This window comes from Bos grunniens, chromosome 7 (assembly GCF_055505025.1).
Source record: "Bos grunniens cultivar Pamir isolate PY7600 chromosome 7, Bosgru_T2T1.0, whole genome shotgun sequence".
NCBI lineage: Eukaryota > Metazoa > Chordata > Mammalia > Artiodactyla > Bovidae > Bos > Bos grunniens.
The window spans coordinates 93,211,377-93,227,278 of NC_141171.1; the positions used below are offsets into that span (position 1 = coordinate 93,211,377).

The 15,902-nt window shown below is 39.7% G+C and overlaps 1 protein-coding gene across 15 annotated transcripts in view; it reads right to left on the reverse strand.

The window, feature by feature from the left end:
• The window catches only part of ARB2A (ARB2 cotranscriptional regulator A), a 419,837-nt gene that overhangs the window by 120,778 nt on the left and 283,157 nt on the right, over positions 1–15,902 (reverse strand). For 5 of the 15 annotated variants that reach the window (XM_086413084.1, XM_086413080.1, XM_086413081.1 and 2 more), the window contains one exon: positions 4,302–5,652. The exons of 6 other annotated variants lie outside the window; for them this stretch is intronic. In XM_086413084.1, the coding sequence (XP_086269210.1) occupies positions 5,285–5,652 (368 nt within the window). In that variant the 3' untranslated portion in view covers positions 4,302–5,284. Of the gene's footprint in view, positions 1–3,061; positions 3,957–4,301; positions 6,151–15,902 lie in introns of those variants that run through there. 4 more of the 15 variants (XM_086413095.1, XM_086413088.1, XM_086413089.1 and 1 more) reach the window with 4 other exon arrangements.

Below are 15,902 nucleotides of genomic sequence, written 5' to 3' on the forward strand. Positions count from 1 at the left end.
TCTTTGTGACCCTGTGGACTGTAGCCCACCAGGCTCCTCTGTCCCTGGGATTTTCCAGGCAAGAGTACTGGAGTGGGTTGCCATGCCCTCTCCAGAGGATCTTCCCAACCCAGGGACTGAACCTGCATCTCTTACGTCTCCTGCACTGACAGGCAGGTTCTTGACCACTAGCGCCACCTGGAAAGCCCCATTAGTTAGGGAGACAGAAGGCAAAGGCAGGAGACAAAATCGAGAGACCAGTCTCTGGGAAGTCCCTCTCTGGACATAGGAAGTAAAGTCAGAAACCCAGGAGAACTGACGGCCGTCCAGTAAGGGAGCACGCCTGCCACCTTACAGAGAGACAGTTACCACCACACATCACAATTTAGTTGACTGACACAACCTCAAATTACACCGAAGCAACTAACCCGTCAATTCTCTAGGTGGATTTTCAAGTAGAAAACTATGTAAGAAAAAAGTGAGACGTGGGAGGTATATTAGGCGGTTAAGAAAAACAGGTGCATGAAGGTAAGGTACCCACAGAAAGAACACGAAGCTGTGACAACACGGAAAGAGTTAATCACATCAGCGTAGTCACTGGAAAGAATCATTTATTCTCGATGAGATAAACTTATTTAGTCACTTATTTACTCTATGAGATGAATTCACAAAACAGATAATGAGAGCACTGTTTTGCAAAGGAGATAAGGGAGGACAGGAACAAGGGTGAAAGGACAGCCATTTGTGGGTGACAAGATACTTCTATTCTTGGAAAACGCAGAGAAAAGCTAGAATGCAGTGGGTTGCCAACGTAGAATTTCCTTGATCTTAATTTCTGATTAAGATGAAGGACTTCTTGTTGTTGTTGTTTTTTACTTCATTTTGTTGCTGTTCTTGTTATTGTAAGAAGTAAGTCTGTTGTGATATAACTGTGGCTTAGAAGTAATGTTCATGACACAAATATGACACAATCACAAAGTCAGAGACTACAGAGAGACTTAGAGGATGGGGAGGAAAAACGTTCCATTTGATTCTGTAGATCTGTGATATTGGTGAGCTCTGGACTTCCTGTGCTCTAAAATAGGATTAAGTATAAAAACCCTGTAGCCTTCACCCGAAGTCTCGAAGAATTTAAAATATCTGTAGAAGGCAGGAAGAGCAGCTGAGCTGAGCAGGGCTGAGCCGAAGGGCGTTATGGGGATGAGTCAGGTATACTCAAAGGCAGTCACAAGCAGATAAAGTTTCAGGTTCCTGTTGTGCCGAGAAGGATTTAAACAAACTTTTCAGCTGAGTCTGCCATTGTTACAGAAGAAAGGCTTTAAGGATATTCTTACATTGATTATTCTAGTCAGGGTGCAGTCACCACCTTCTGCATTCAGATTTGTACTCTGCTGACACTTTTAAGTAAGAGATACACAACTGGTTTAGGGCTTCCCCAGTGACCCAGTGGTAAAGAATCTGCCTGCGACGCAGGAGACGTGGGTTCTATCCCTCAGTCGGGAAGACCCCTTGGAGGAGGGCACGGCAACTCACTCCAGTATTCTTGTTGGGAAAATCCCATGGACAGAGGAGCTTAGTGGGCTGAGGTTCACGGGGTCGCAAGGGGTCGCACATGACTGAAGCAACTGAGCTCGCACACAACTTGTTTAGAGAAAACATTTTCCATTACACTGCACAGCAAAATACACCTAACAGAAATGATGGCTTATGAACAATGAAACTGGTAATTCAGGATGTGACATGGGCTCAGAGAAGGGAGTGAGAAGTCGAATGGAATTTGTTTACAGGACGCAACTCTTTTAGGTGCTGTGAGAATTTCTTTTTGGTTAAGGAGATGCCAAATTGATTGACTTTGGTGCCATTACCATGGTAAGCTCAGGGCCTCTCTGTGAATGTCCTTGAAATCTCTCTAAGAAATCAAACAGAGTAGTAGAATTTCTTGTAATAATTTAAACTCAAGAAAGACTTTTATCTTTTATTATTGACACAAATGCAGATGAAGCACAAAGAAGAAACCAATAAATTTATAGATGCTTCTCATAAGGATATGTTTTAGGGCAGGAATGGTCTGAAAGGAGGCCAGTGCGTTAAAGAACGGATAGGCTTTCAGGGACACTATAGAATACAGCACCTAGCAGGGAGGAGAATGAAAGGGAAAGGGTCAGGGTGAAATTTAAATAAATTAGAAGAGTGAAGAAATAGGGAGAATGCTGAAGAGTAGGAAAATGGAGGAGTTTAAAGACTGTACTTGTGTATAGGACGTGCTGGGATGGTGAAACGCGACCAGAAGCAGGACTTAGATAATCCAGGAAATAGAAGGATAGAAGCAGAAGAGAAATGATGGGAAGCTTTAATTCTCAAATACTGGAAAGTAAAGAACAATTTTTCTAAAACTACTGTACTTGATTGTTGGATAAAATCGTTTCTAATAACAATAGGAAGCTCCTGCTTTTGCACAGTATTGGAGGACTACACAGAGGACCAGACAAGCTGAAGCCAGGCAAAGTGATCGTAATAATCAATGGAAAAATGAAACTGGTTTTCCATAATCTTTGAATTTTTTTGTCATAACACTAAAAATTCTCTGAAGCCAGGCAAAGTGATCATAATAATCAAGGAAAAAAACCGAAACTGTGGTTGTTCCATAATCTTTGAATTTTTTTTGTTATAACACTAAAAATCCTCTGAAGCCAGGCAAAGTGATCATAATAATCAATGAAAAAAAAAACGAAACTGTGGTTGTTCCATAATCTTTGAATTTTTTTTGTTATAACACTGAAAATCAATAGGGTAGGGGAATAAAAAAAAGAGTAAGACATTATACTTAGTACACTGCATCTCAAAACATTAAAACACTGACAATTAAGATACTTTATTTCTTTGTAAAAAACTTACTAAGAGTAGTTTGTAAGTCTGAACAGCGCTTTCTTCCTTGTCATCTAACTTAGGATACAGTTCAAGCAAATCTTTTTTGTGTCTTGGCGAACTTGACACACTCCAAGTGTGGAGCAGCTTCCAACATTTTATCCTTCACTCTTCCAATGTCATGAAATATCTCTGAGGGTTCATTTGATGTGGAGTGTTTCTCTGCCAGTATCACTTCCTCTGGGATATTTTCATCTTTTCGTCACAGTGCTTTCCAATTGCACTTCCAGCATTTTATGTCTTTGCTTCACTTTCATCTCCGTTGGCCGGATCTCTCTTCTGACCATCCGTTTTTGTAAATACAGATAGTGCTACTGAGTATGAACTGAATAATAGATATGCAGTGCTCAGTCAGTAACAGATTTTTTTTTTTTAAAAAAGTGATATGATTGGAAATGGACCATGATGTGCATCTGTTATTTGCATCGATATTTGTACTTAATGCAGTTATTAATAGTTAATAGATTATGGTAACTGAAATTCTGAACCTTATTTTGGGGGTTTGGTGTTATTTAACTAAATTATGGTAACCGAAATTTGTGTGTATTCGAACCATGCAAAGTGAGGCCACCATGCATTCAATGAGTTGTGACTACATGTCAGGTACTATTTCAACAGTCCTGGAAAGATTATTTTACTTAATTCTGATCACAACCCAATGAGACTGTACTAGTATGATCTTCACGTTACAGGCAGTATGACTGTAGATTTTCATCTGGCCATGAAATAGAATTAATTCTCCACACATCTGGGAGAATACAAATTTCTCACAGATGTGTTAAATCCAAAGCTTTTCTTCATAAATGCTGACACTACCACTAAAGAATTTTGAAATGACAAATAACACATCCATTTGAAACACAGAATCAATGTCAGAGTCTCACAGTAGCAGGGAAGACAGGTAGACTCTTTGAAAAGATGATGTAGGTCTTAGATAGCAGTGGGCTTACCATTTAATAAAGGAGGGTGTCAGTGAACTAAGATTTACTCTTGGGTTTCTGAAGGAGTTCCTAAGTCCTTAACCTTCCTCTCCACCTATTTCCACGATCAACCTGTGATTAGGAACAAAAAGAATCCCTGCAGTGAGCAAAAGGCTTTTTTGTTCTAGGAGACTATGAGTTCCGAGAGGGACAACAGTCATATGTAGCGATCTTTAGAGTCTAGACTAGCGCCGAGTACCCATTAAGTGCTCAAAAAATCTTTGCAGAATTAAGGAATGAATATTTACAGTTAATTTCTTACCCCAAGAGAAGCAAGAATAACTCATATTTGAAGTAAGACATGGAATTAGGCTCTAATTTTAGGGGGAAATAATTAAATCAATAACAAATTAATTGGGGATTTTCTAAAATTTAAGTTTTGTTGCCTGTGTTGATTTTGTATGCTTGATATTATTTCTGAAGAAAAGCAAAACCAAATAATGCTGAGGGATTAATACTTCAAAAGAGAAGTGCTATAAAAATCTAAACTACAATGGTTATGGAAAACTATACTTTTTATTATAAAACTCAACCCACACTTCATGTAGTTCCACAAATAGCTTTCCCACATCTGTTTAACTATTTGTATCTGTGGCCTTAAATTAACAATGTCTTATTTTAAATTTAATTAATTTTCTTCTAGAAAGTAAGCAGGAAAGGTATGGTTCCATTTAGACTCTAAATTTCTTTGAAGGCCATTTATTTAAAATAAAAAGTTCACTTTGCTCTTTTAAAATGTCTGAAACTAGCTAAAAACAAAAGAATCTCTAAGCCACTATTGATTTTAGAAGGTTATTAGAAGATTTCAATTTATCGTCTCTTACACAAGTCTCATTTTTAAAGATCATCGCTATAAACAGTTTACAATGAAGTATATGTTTATTTGCTCCAATTTTAAACAAGTAACTTCTGTAATACTTTAGAAATTAAGAAATCATGTAAAACAACTGAATTTTGTCAAGGGTTGTACCGTGAGATTATTCAAAACATGAATAAACTAGCTGGTACATGATGTCTCAATTGGTAGAACATATTTAAATACTTGGGTGAAATATGTATAGTTCAAGGGGACATTATGATAGAGATAATAAGGGTGGAAATACTAGAACCAATTCTCAAAGAATATTTAGACATCATATATCAGTTAAATCAGTGTTAATATGGAGTCACTGAACAAATTACCTTTCAAAGGTTTTTCATTAAGTAGAACTATTTTTCTTTAAAGAAGGACTACAGTTTAAGAACTATGATGAAACAAAAACATTAAAAAAATAAATAAAATCAGCTTGTAAAGCTTTTATAAAAAAATAAAAATAAAATAAAATTTTCAAGTATATATAAAAAAAAATAGCCCTGATTTAAAGTGCTGATAACATAGAACATCTTAGGTTTTTTTTGACCTATCTCTGATGTCTAATGTTCACTTTGAATTTTCTTTTCAGTAACAGAGAAGATTTAATTTTGAAGTTCTGAATCACTACTAGAAAGCAATGTAGTTTCTCTGAAGGGGTGGGTATGTTTGGGGGGGTGTATTTCTGCCAGTAGACAGATTTATTGCTGGTGACTTGATGTCTGTCTGTGACAAGACAGAGCAGGCAGGCAGGAAGGTGGAGACGGGCGGGACTTATCACATGGCTGGTCAAAGAGAGGGTGAAGGGCAGTGGGCCTGGGAAGAACACGCAGGTCAGGAAGGGGCAGGCAGAGACGGTGGGCTGGGCGAGATGCAATTCCGCAGGCTGAGGACAAAGCATCTCTGCGTGGGGGAAGACTGAAGCCAGGGAGACACAGAAGACAAAAATTATAAGAGCCACACGTAGAGACTAAACCAGATGACAGAGGGAGAGTCAGAGTGATATGCAGACCAGGGCGACCATGCAGAGCAGTGACCCAGACAGATGAGAGAGGAGAGGAGAAAAAGAGGACAAGAGGGATGTCAACGCTTAACACATGGTCAAAGGATGGAGATTTCCGTCTTAGGCATCACTGGTCCCAACTTTTCCAACAACTAGGGGACACAGCACTGAGACCCATGAAACACAGTTGCGGGAACTGTAAAAATACCCTCTCTCACAGATTAGCTCAAAACTTACACGATTTTCAAGTACAGATTTAAATTCATATTATTTGGTTATTTAGCCACAAGTATTCCAAAATAATTACTTAAAATCTTTTTATCTTTTCAGGGAAAAGTTAGCTCAGTAAAAGGAGAGTTGTCACCTTTACTGCCAGATTCTTTGATGAATTTTTCACAAATTGGTTCAGAAAGCTGTAAAAAAAAACATGGTGGCTATTTTTAATTTTTTTTTTCTTAAGTGAGATTACAAATTGGAAATAGAACTGCCTTATGACCCAGCAATCCCAATGCTGGGCATAAACACCGAGGAAACCAGAATTGAAAGAGACATGTGTACCCTAATGTTAATCGCAGCACTGTTTATAATAGCCAGGACATGGAAGCAACCTAGATGTCCATCAGCAGAAGAATGGATAAGAAAGCTGTGGTACATATACACAATGGAGTATACTCAGCCATTAAAAAGAATACATTTGAATCAGTTCTAATGAGGTGGATGAAACTGGAGCCTATTATACAGCGTGAAGTAAGCCAGAAAGAAAAATACCAATACAGTATACTAATGCATATATATGGAATTTAGAAAGATGGTAACGATAACCCTGTATGCGAGACAGCAAAAGAGACACAGATGTATAGAACAGTCTTTTGGACTCTGTGGGAGAGGGAGAGGGTGGGATGATTTGGGAGAATGGCATTGAAACATGTGTAATATCATATAAGAAACGAATCACCAGTCCAGGTTCGATGCAGGATACAGGATGCTTGGGGCTGGTGCACTGGGATGACCCAGAGGGATGGTATAGGGAGGGAGGTGGGAGGGGGGTTCAGGATGGGGAACACATGTACACCCGTGGCAGATTCATGTTGATATATGGCAAAACCAATACAATATTGTAAAGTAATTAGCCTCCAATTAAAATAAATAAATTTAAATTTAAAAAAATAAAAAAAATAAAGTGAGATTTCTGGAGTGAGACTACTTATATTCACTGTGATTACTTGAAAACTGAAAAAGCCAAAATCACAGGATAATACTGGCCCTGATTAAGCGTGCACATATGTATTTATACATTTATTTAGATTATTTTAAATGATTCACTAATCAGTTATTTTCCCAAAGCTCCAGATTTCAGCTAATTACAATGAATGATTCACTGAAAAAACAAAAATTTCTAGGGTCAACTTTTAGAACACTCATCCCTAATATTAACTAATAATTATAAGGTAGCATAGAACAATGAATAAGGAAACCAACCTATGAATAACAGCTATAAGGCAAATTCCACAGTAAAGAACAAAAACTGCCTGAAAAGTGCTATTTAGTAAATGAAAACATCACTTAAAGAATTAGAATGTATATCCTTTGAATGGAAGGAAGCAGAGTGCTAGAATTCTTGAGCAGTACAAGTAGCCAAAAGTGGAACAGTACCATAGGTGCTAGTATACTTTGAATTTTAAAGGCAGTTTACAAGACAAAGTATAGACTTTTCAAAAGCCTACTTAATTTGAGTTATGTCTAAAAACATATTAGACAACTCAGTGCATCTACACATTCGGAATGATGCCACATTCTAGAAGCAATTACGGTTGACTTTTCATTGTTATCTTTAGAAGGAAGTGATTAGTCACTAACAAGGGAAAGACAGGACTCCTTAGTGTCATTTCCTCAACATGTATTTTCGGCAATAAAGTGAAGTGAATATTTATCAAATATTCAGTAATTTTAGTCAGTGTAAATAGTCTGGATCATCTAAGCAAAGAAAAATTGGGGTTTCATTAGCAGGTTTTCTATAATTCAAATTCACCTAGAAATTGCTTATTTTCCACATCCTGTTCCAGTAGGGAAATGGGGTTTGACAGGTAACATGTTATTTAATGGTCCCCTTCTACATCTAGACTAAGACAGGATCATCTAAATACAGTAAGTCTTCAAGTTTAATTCTAATTTCTTAAGACATCCACTATGGTTCTTTCTCCCTCACCCTTTACTTCTTCTTTTTTTACCATTTATACTGTTACCTTTCTCAATTTTGAGGTACCTACGTTTATATCTACTGTTCTAAGTAAGCTGAAATAATAAATAAAGGCTATCTCAAGCCACGACAAGGGTGAGAACAAATGAGATGGGAACAAGTTTGTGGAGGGAATATATGGACAAGAATCAGACATCTAGACCGTACAGTTTTAATGAATCTGGGTTCAGGTATTTCCTTAATGGCAGGTGGTAAAAGCTTTCCATTCTGTGTGCCTGGCACAAGAGCTCACAGGCACATGGAAATACTGATCCTCTCACCCTTCAGGGGTGACGTCAGTCAGGAGCATGACCACTGTGTGCCATACAACCCCTGGAGTGCCATACAGATGTTACACCTTTCTGTATGCATTGCTTAAGGGAGAGTGGGATGACTTTAATAACTTTCTGATAACTGTGCTTTTTGGTTACCATAAAGCTTAGAGGACTGGTAAAGGGACCTGAGGAGAAGGTTGGGTTTTCAAGAACTCAGAACAAGAGACTGCTGTGAGGGTATACAAGCAACGATTTCAATGATTTCATTAGCTAAGTAGATACCCCAAAGTGTAGGAAAAGGATTTCTACAGTTTTTAAATAGACAGGAAAATATGCACTGTCTTTATCAGTGAGGAATGGCAGAAGATCAGGACTGGAAGGAGTGTCCTCGAAGTGTCATCTTCTCAAAGAGGCCGTCCCTGGCCGCCTTCCTAACAATTCAGACCTTCCCCTCCACGCACACACACCGCAGGTCTTTTCCTCTTATCTTCTATTCCTCCTATCAATGGCCACCATCTAACATATACGTGTGTGCTCAGTCACTCAGCTGTGTTCAACTCTTTGCGACCCCATGGACTGCAGCCCGGCAATGTCCTCTGTCCGTGGGATTCTCCACGCAAAAATACTGGAGTGGGTTGTCATTCCCTTCTTCAGGGGATCTTCCCGACCCAGGGATGGAACCTGTGTCTCCTGCACTGGCAGGCAGATTCTTCGCCATTCCGGCACCTGGGCAGCCCATCTAATATATATACTCTCTTTATTTACCCTTTCATTACTGTTTGTCTTCCCTACTAGAATATAAGCTCCATGGCAGGACTATTATCTGCTGTAACTCACTGCTATGTCCCTGGCGCCTGGAGCAACGTTTGATCCATGGTGAATTCTTGATGAATGAATGTGTGGGGACAGAAAGCAGGTACCCAAAGAGGCAGGAGGGGAGCACACTCAGAGGGAGCTGAAAGTATGCAGGCTTGGGCAGCAGTACTTTCTTACGCTGAGGTCCAGTTAGAACCGCCTGGCAAAGAGTGGCCTGTCAGTCATGGGCCAGCTGAAGCAAGCTGTGCCTAGACCTGTAAGAAGTCAGGAGATATCGTGCTCTGAAACCTTGTTTGCTTTCAAATATTTCCACTTTGCTTCCTTTCACCTGGAAGAATGTCTCCTCATGCATAGTCAAAAATTATATTAGCTATTTTTGGCAAGCAACACACCATATAAGATCATTTCTAATTTCATCTTTTACTGTTACCCTAGTTTCTTTTAGCTTTGTTTCCTGATTTCTGTGTTCTACTGAATATTTGTCTTTTTGACTATTAGTCTTCCTTTTGCTTGCTTCATGATATTTTCCATCTTTCTGTGACTATGGTTTCGTGACCCTTATCAGTATCACAGAGAACACAGAAAAACATGAATAACTAAGTTATTTGTTGTTTAAAAATAAGAATGGAGACAGGGGAATGGAAGGGACAATATTCCTGCAAATGCTTTTTCCATTCCTACAGGAATAAAATAATCAATTGTTTTAAATAAATGACAACCTTGAATTCTGAAGTGACTAATGAAAATATATAGCTATATTACCTTTTCAAAGTACCTTCTTCTTGAAGAACTTAAACTATCCTTGCAGATATTAAAAAATTGTCATTGTAACATTTCATAATATTTGATAATCAAGGCAGATATTTGCTGTTGTCATTTTATAAAAAACGTAAACAACCAAAATGTGGGCTATACAATAAAATATATCCTATAGACTATTTGTTTCTTTGAATAACAATGTTTCCAATGGGCTCATTTTTACTAGTAAGAAATACTATTAATATAAAAATGTGGGGGAACCAGTCACTTGGCATGTATTCAAGATCCCTTAAATATCCACCATTCACTATATGTTATAATAACTGAAAAGTTAGACTTCACTTTAAGTATAAGATATACTACTGCCAATTCTTAAGTGTAGAGTTGTCAAGCACATTTGCTTTCCAAAGGAAAATAAAAACAATATGAATGTACTGAAAATAATTATCAGTGATATTTTAAGTACAATTAAAAAATTGTACTGTACCTGTTTTTAAAATATATATGCATAGGTAAACAACATTCATAAAATGGAGCTATTATGAGCATTAAGTCTATTTTTTGGGTAAAGGGAAACATATTTAGTAATAAAGGAAAAAATACAATATTAGATGAGTATGTATTTTTATAGGTAATTTCATTGCTTTGACCATGAAACTTCTAGCCAAAAGATGGAAAGCATATTGCTATAAAACTTCATAAGTTAGAAATGTGGGGGGAAAAAAGGCTTCACTGAATTGAATGGATAGTCTGGACATCCATCATTAACTTGTGGTTGGTATACATTGAAAACTTCAAATAATCTTACCATTTTAAAGGATGGTAACAGGCTTATTAATCAGAGAATTTCAAGTGTTTCAAAGGTGCTTAAACAATATTTGCCATTTCTACTTGAATTTCCTGTCATCACCTCCACTATCATTACCTCAATTAAGTAGGTCGTAAGTGAAAGGAGAGTGAAAAAGTTGGCCTAAAGCTCAACATTCAGAAAACGAAGATCATGGCATTCGGTCTGATCACTTTATGGCAAATAGATGGGGAAACAGTGGAAACAGTGTCAGACTTTATTTTTTTGGGCTCCAAGATCACTGCAGATGATGACTGCAGCCATGAAATTAAAAGATGCTTACTCCTTGGAAGGAAAGTTATGACCAACCTAGACAGAATATTAAAAAGCAGAGACATTACTTTGCCAACAAAGGTCTGTCTAGTCAAGGCTATGGTTTTTCCCGTGGTCATGTATGGATGTGAGAGTTGGACTGTGAAGAAAGCTGAGCACCGAAGAATTGATGCTTTTGACCTGTGGTGTGGACTCTTGAGAGTCTCTTGGACTGCAAGGAAATCCAACCAGTCCATTCTAAAGGAGATCAGTCCTGGGTGTTCATTGGAAGGACTGATGCTAAAGCTGAAACTCCAATACTTTGGCCACTGTATGCGGAGAGTTGACTCATTGGAAAAGACTCTGATGCTGGGAGGGATTGGGGGCAGGAGGAGAAGGGGACGACAGAGGATGAGATGGCTGGATGGCATCACCGACTCAATGGACATGAGTTTGAGTGAACTCCGGGAGTTGGTGATGGACACGGAGGCCTGGCATGCTGCGATTCATGGGGTTGCAGAGTCGGACACGACTGAGCAACTGAACTGAACTGACTGAAGACAATTTCATCATTTCTTGCCCGTAACTGATTTCTCCCTCAAGCTCCCTGATACTTCTGGTAATGACATTTTCATTATTCAAGTTACTTTTCATTGGAGTTTATCATTGTCTTCCCCCTCCCCACAGCTTCCATGTCCGACCTGTTTATCATCAAGGAGTGCAGATTCTTCCTGAGTCACTGCTCTCTTATCCCCTCTGTTCCCACTGCCACTACTTCAGGTCACACCATCAGCCACGTACACTGGCTTTACTGTCACATCCTGCCGAGTCTATTGCTGCTGGCTTCTTGCGACTATCTTTTATTCACTTACTAAATTAATCTTCTTTAAAATTCCACTTTTATCATGTCATAATAATGTTGATCATGTCATAAAAATGTTCAACATGTTTTAAGGATTCTTTGAGTAAAACTGATGATCTTGACAGAAAATCCGTTCAATTTTTCTAAGCAGGTACCGAAAATGCTGGGTGTATTGGCCCTAACTCTTCTCTCATTTGATGCAACCTAATGTTGATGCCTGGTCTTCCCAGATGGGGAAACAGTGGAAACAGTGGCTGACTATTTTTTTGGGCTCCAAAATCACTGCAGATGGTGACTGCTGCCATGAAATTAAAAGACGCTTACTCCTTGGAAGGAAAGTTATGACCAACCTAGACAGAATATTAAAAAGCAAAGACATTACTTTGCCAAGAAAGGTCCATCTAGTCAAGGTTATGGTTTTTTCAGTAGTCACGTATGGATGTGAGAGTTGGACTACAAAGAAAGCTGAGCGCCGAAAAATTGATGCTTTTGAACTGTGGTGTTGGAGAAGACTCTTGAGAGTCCCTTGGACTGCAAGGAGATACAACCAGTTCATCCTAAGGGAGATCAGTCCTGAGTGTTCATTGGAAGGACTGATGTTGAAGTTGAAACTCCAATACTTTGGCCACTTTATGTGAAGAACTGACTCATTTGAAAAGACCCTGATGCTAGGAAAGATTGAGGGCAGGAGGAGAAGGGGACGACAGAGGATGAGATGGTTGGATGGCATCACCAACTCAATGGACATGAGTTCGGGTAAACTCTGGGAGTTGATGATGGACAGGGAGGCCTGGTGTGCGGTCCATGGGGTCGCTAAGAGTTGGACATGACTGAGCGACTGAACTGAACTGAACTTCCCAGATGGCTCAGTGGTAAGGAATCCGCCTGCCAATGCAGGAGATGTGAGTTCAGTTCCTGGGTAGGGAAGATCCCTGGAGGAAGAAATGGCAACCCCTCCAGTATTCTTGTCTGGAGAATCCCATGGACAGAGGAGCCTGGTGGACTGCAGTCCATGAGGTCACAAAGTGTCAGACACATCTGAACACACATACAGTGTTGATGCCAGGTTCAAAAGCAGCAGAGGGCCTGGAAATAGTTTTTTTAAAAAACCCTTTTTGGGGTGGGGGCGAAAGATAGTCACCATACTATCTGGTATGTCCTGGGGACAATAGCAGGATATTATACTATCTGCATAGCTGGAGACAGTGCTATGTCCCCAGCTTCCAGAGCAGTACCTGGAACATAAGTGCTCAATGAATCTGAGTAATAAATGGATACAGGTGCTTCCAACTATCTGAGAGTAGGGTAACTCCCGTGAAATCTTTCATAAGTCCAAATGTTGTAAAGTGAAGAAGCAACTACCTTAGGACACATTTTGCTAATGGGTGCCCCAAAATAATTCAAGATAAGGCACAGATGCTCACAGGCACAGTTCACAGCTATGGCAACGTGATGCTGGGGTTTGGAGTGTAGTTCCCAGGGAAGGACCTCGGTGGTCCCACTCTTGAAGCTCAGGACTTTCTGCCTTTATGATGGCTCCCTGAAAACAAATGCTGTATGCTATTTTTTGCTTTCGACTTTCTTCCCGCAAGCAAAAATCCTCTTTAGGTTTCTTTGTGTTATTGAAAACAGGTACTAACACAGGTCTTTTGTAAAAGTGAAGAGGCATAAAGGAAGCTTTCAAAAAGTGGGCAATAACTGTAAATGCGGAGTGCATGTGAAATCGCCTTCTGATTTAAGTCACATTTGTTGGAATAAAAACCACAAGAAATAGAAGGTTACGGAAAGCAGCAAGCTCTGTTCTAAGAAAAATTTGATCAGAGAAGAGCTGAATAGTATAAGCTTAAGTATAAGCTCAGACAAGAGCTGACGACTTAGTATAAGATCCAATGAGCGTGATAAAGAGGAAATCTATCTCTGGTAAATTGTACAGCAAAGTCTAATGAGGTAGTGGAGGAGCAGGGGTTGGAATGAATTGTCTTCACAGAGCTTTAGAGTGCCTTTTTTGAAAGAGTTACTCTTAAACCCTAATGTATCAGAGAAGCAAAGCTTGAGGCTCAAAAAAAGTTGGGTTTTCTTTTCACTTAGGCTTGAACGACCAGCAGAGTTTAAGTTAAGCCTGTTGTGCTACCTACTTCTGTGGAACAAAGCACCCCCCAAATTCACAGCTGATGATGATAACACATTTATCAGTCTCAGCGTGTGCTGGGCCTGGATCTGAGGGTGCCTTAGGTGGACGACTGGCTCTGGGTTTCTCACAAGGCCACAGTGAGAGTGCTGGCTGAGGCTGGTGTCATCTCAAGGCTCGGATCCTCTTCCAGGGTTACTCACGTGGCTGTTGGCAGACTTTAGATCCATGCTGGCTCTCGGCCAGAGACACGGATTCCATGCCATGTGGGCCTCTGCATGAGTGCTCACAACGTGGCAGCTGGCTTCCATCAGGGGGAGCAGGCAAGAGGATGAGAAAGGGCCTGAGGTTTGCCAACAGTCATGGGTCTTACCACGTTCCCCATTATCCATAAGCAGCAGGCTGCAGAGAATGGTGGGATGACATTCTGAACAGTCAACTCAGTTACAGGCCCTGTCCTGTTTCTGATATTGTATCTAGGAAGGAGGAGTAGAACTGGGGCTGGCTTCTCTTCTCTCCTCATTACCCTTGGTGTCTACTAGCAAAGCTATTGCTTCCCATTCCCACGACTGTAGGCTCTGTTGGTCTAAAGGTTGCACCGGAGGAATGCTTCCATAAGGTATCACAACAAGGACTCCACTGAACTGCAAGTGAAACTGCCATCTTATACCACTGGATGAACAAGCAATGGAGAGTGTTACTATATTGGGTAGGGTGACTAATCCTGATTACTAAGGAAAAACTGAGTTGCTGCTACACAGCAGCAGTAAATATGAGTATGTCTGTGATGAAGGAAATCCTCTAGGACACCTGTTATTATTGAATACTGTGATTCATGTCAACAGAAAAATACAGTAATGTAATTCCTGCAGAACTGCTAATGGCTCACACCCTTCAGGAATGAAGCTACACGGCATCCCATCGGGCAAGGAATCATGACCAGTTGAGGTGCTTGCTGAAAGCAAAAAGAATATGGAATGAAGCAGTTATACATACCTGCTATACGACCAGTTGCAAAAAATGAAGAATGTAATGGTTATAAGCATTTCCTCCCTATTTTGATAGGAATATATATAGGAAATATTTTTTGTTTTCTTCTCTCTTATTCCTTATTAAGAAGAGATAAGAAAGCCTTCCTCAGCCATCAATGCAAAAAAATAGAGGAAAACAACAGAATGGGAAAGACTAGAGATCTCTTCAAGAAAATTAGAGATACCAAGGGAACATTTCATGCAAAGATGGGCTCGACAAACGACACAAATAGAAATAGTATAGACCTAAACAGAAGCAGAAGATATTAAGAAGAGGTAGCAAGAATACACAGAACTGTACAAAAAAGATCTTCACGACCAAGATAATCACTATGGTATGGTCACTCACCTAGAGCCAGACAACCTGGAATGTGAAGTCAAGTGGGCCTTAGAAAGCATCACTATGAACAAAGCTAGTGGAGGGGATGGAATTCCAGTTGAGCTATTCCAAATCCTGAAAGATGATGCTGTGAAAGTGCGGCACTCAATATGCCAGCAAATTTGGAAAACTCAGCAGTGGCCACAGGACTGGAAAAGGTCAGTTTTCATTCCAATCCCCAAGAAAGGCAATGCCAAAGAATGCTCAAACTACCACACAATTGCACTCATCTCACACGCTAGTAAAGTAATGCTCAAAATTCTCCAAGCCAGACTTCAGCAATATGTGAACCGTGAACTTCCAGATGTTCAAGCTGGTATTAGAAAAGGCAGAGGAACCAATCAAATTGCCAACATCCACTGGATCATGGAAAAAGCAAGAGAGTTCCAGAAAAACATCTATTTCTGCTTTATTGACTATGCCAAAGCCTTTGACTGTGTGCATCACAATAAACTGTGGAAAATTCTTCAAGAGATGGGAATACCAGACCACCTGACCTGCCTCTTGAGAAACCTATATGCAGGTCAGGAAGCAACAGTTAGAACTGGACATGGAACAACAGACTGGTTCCAAATAGGAA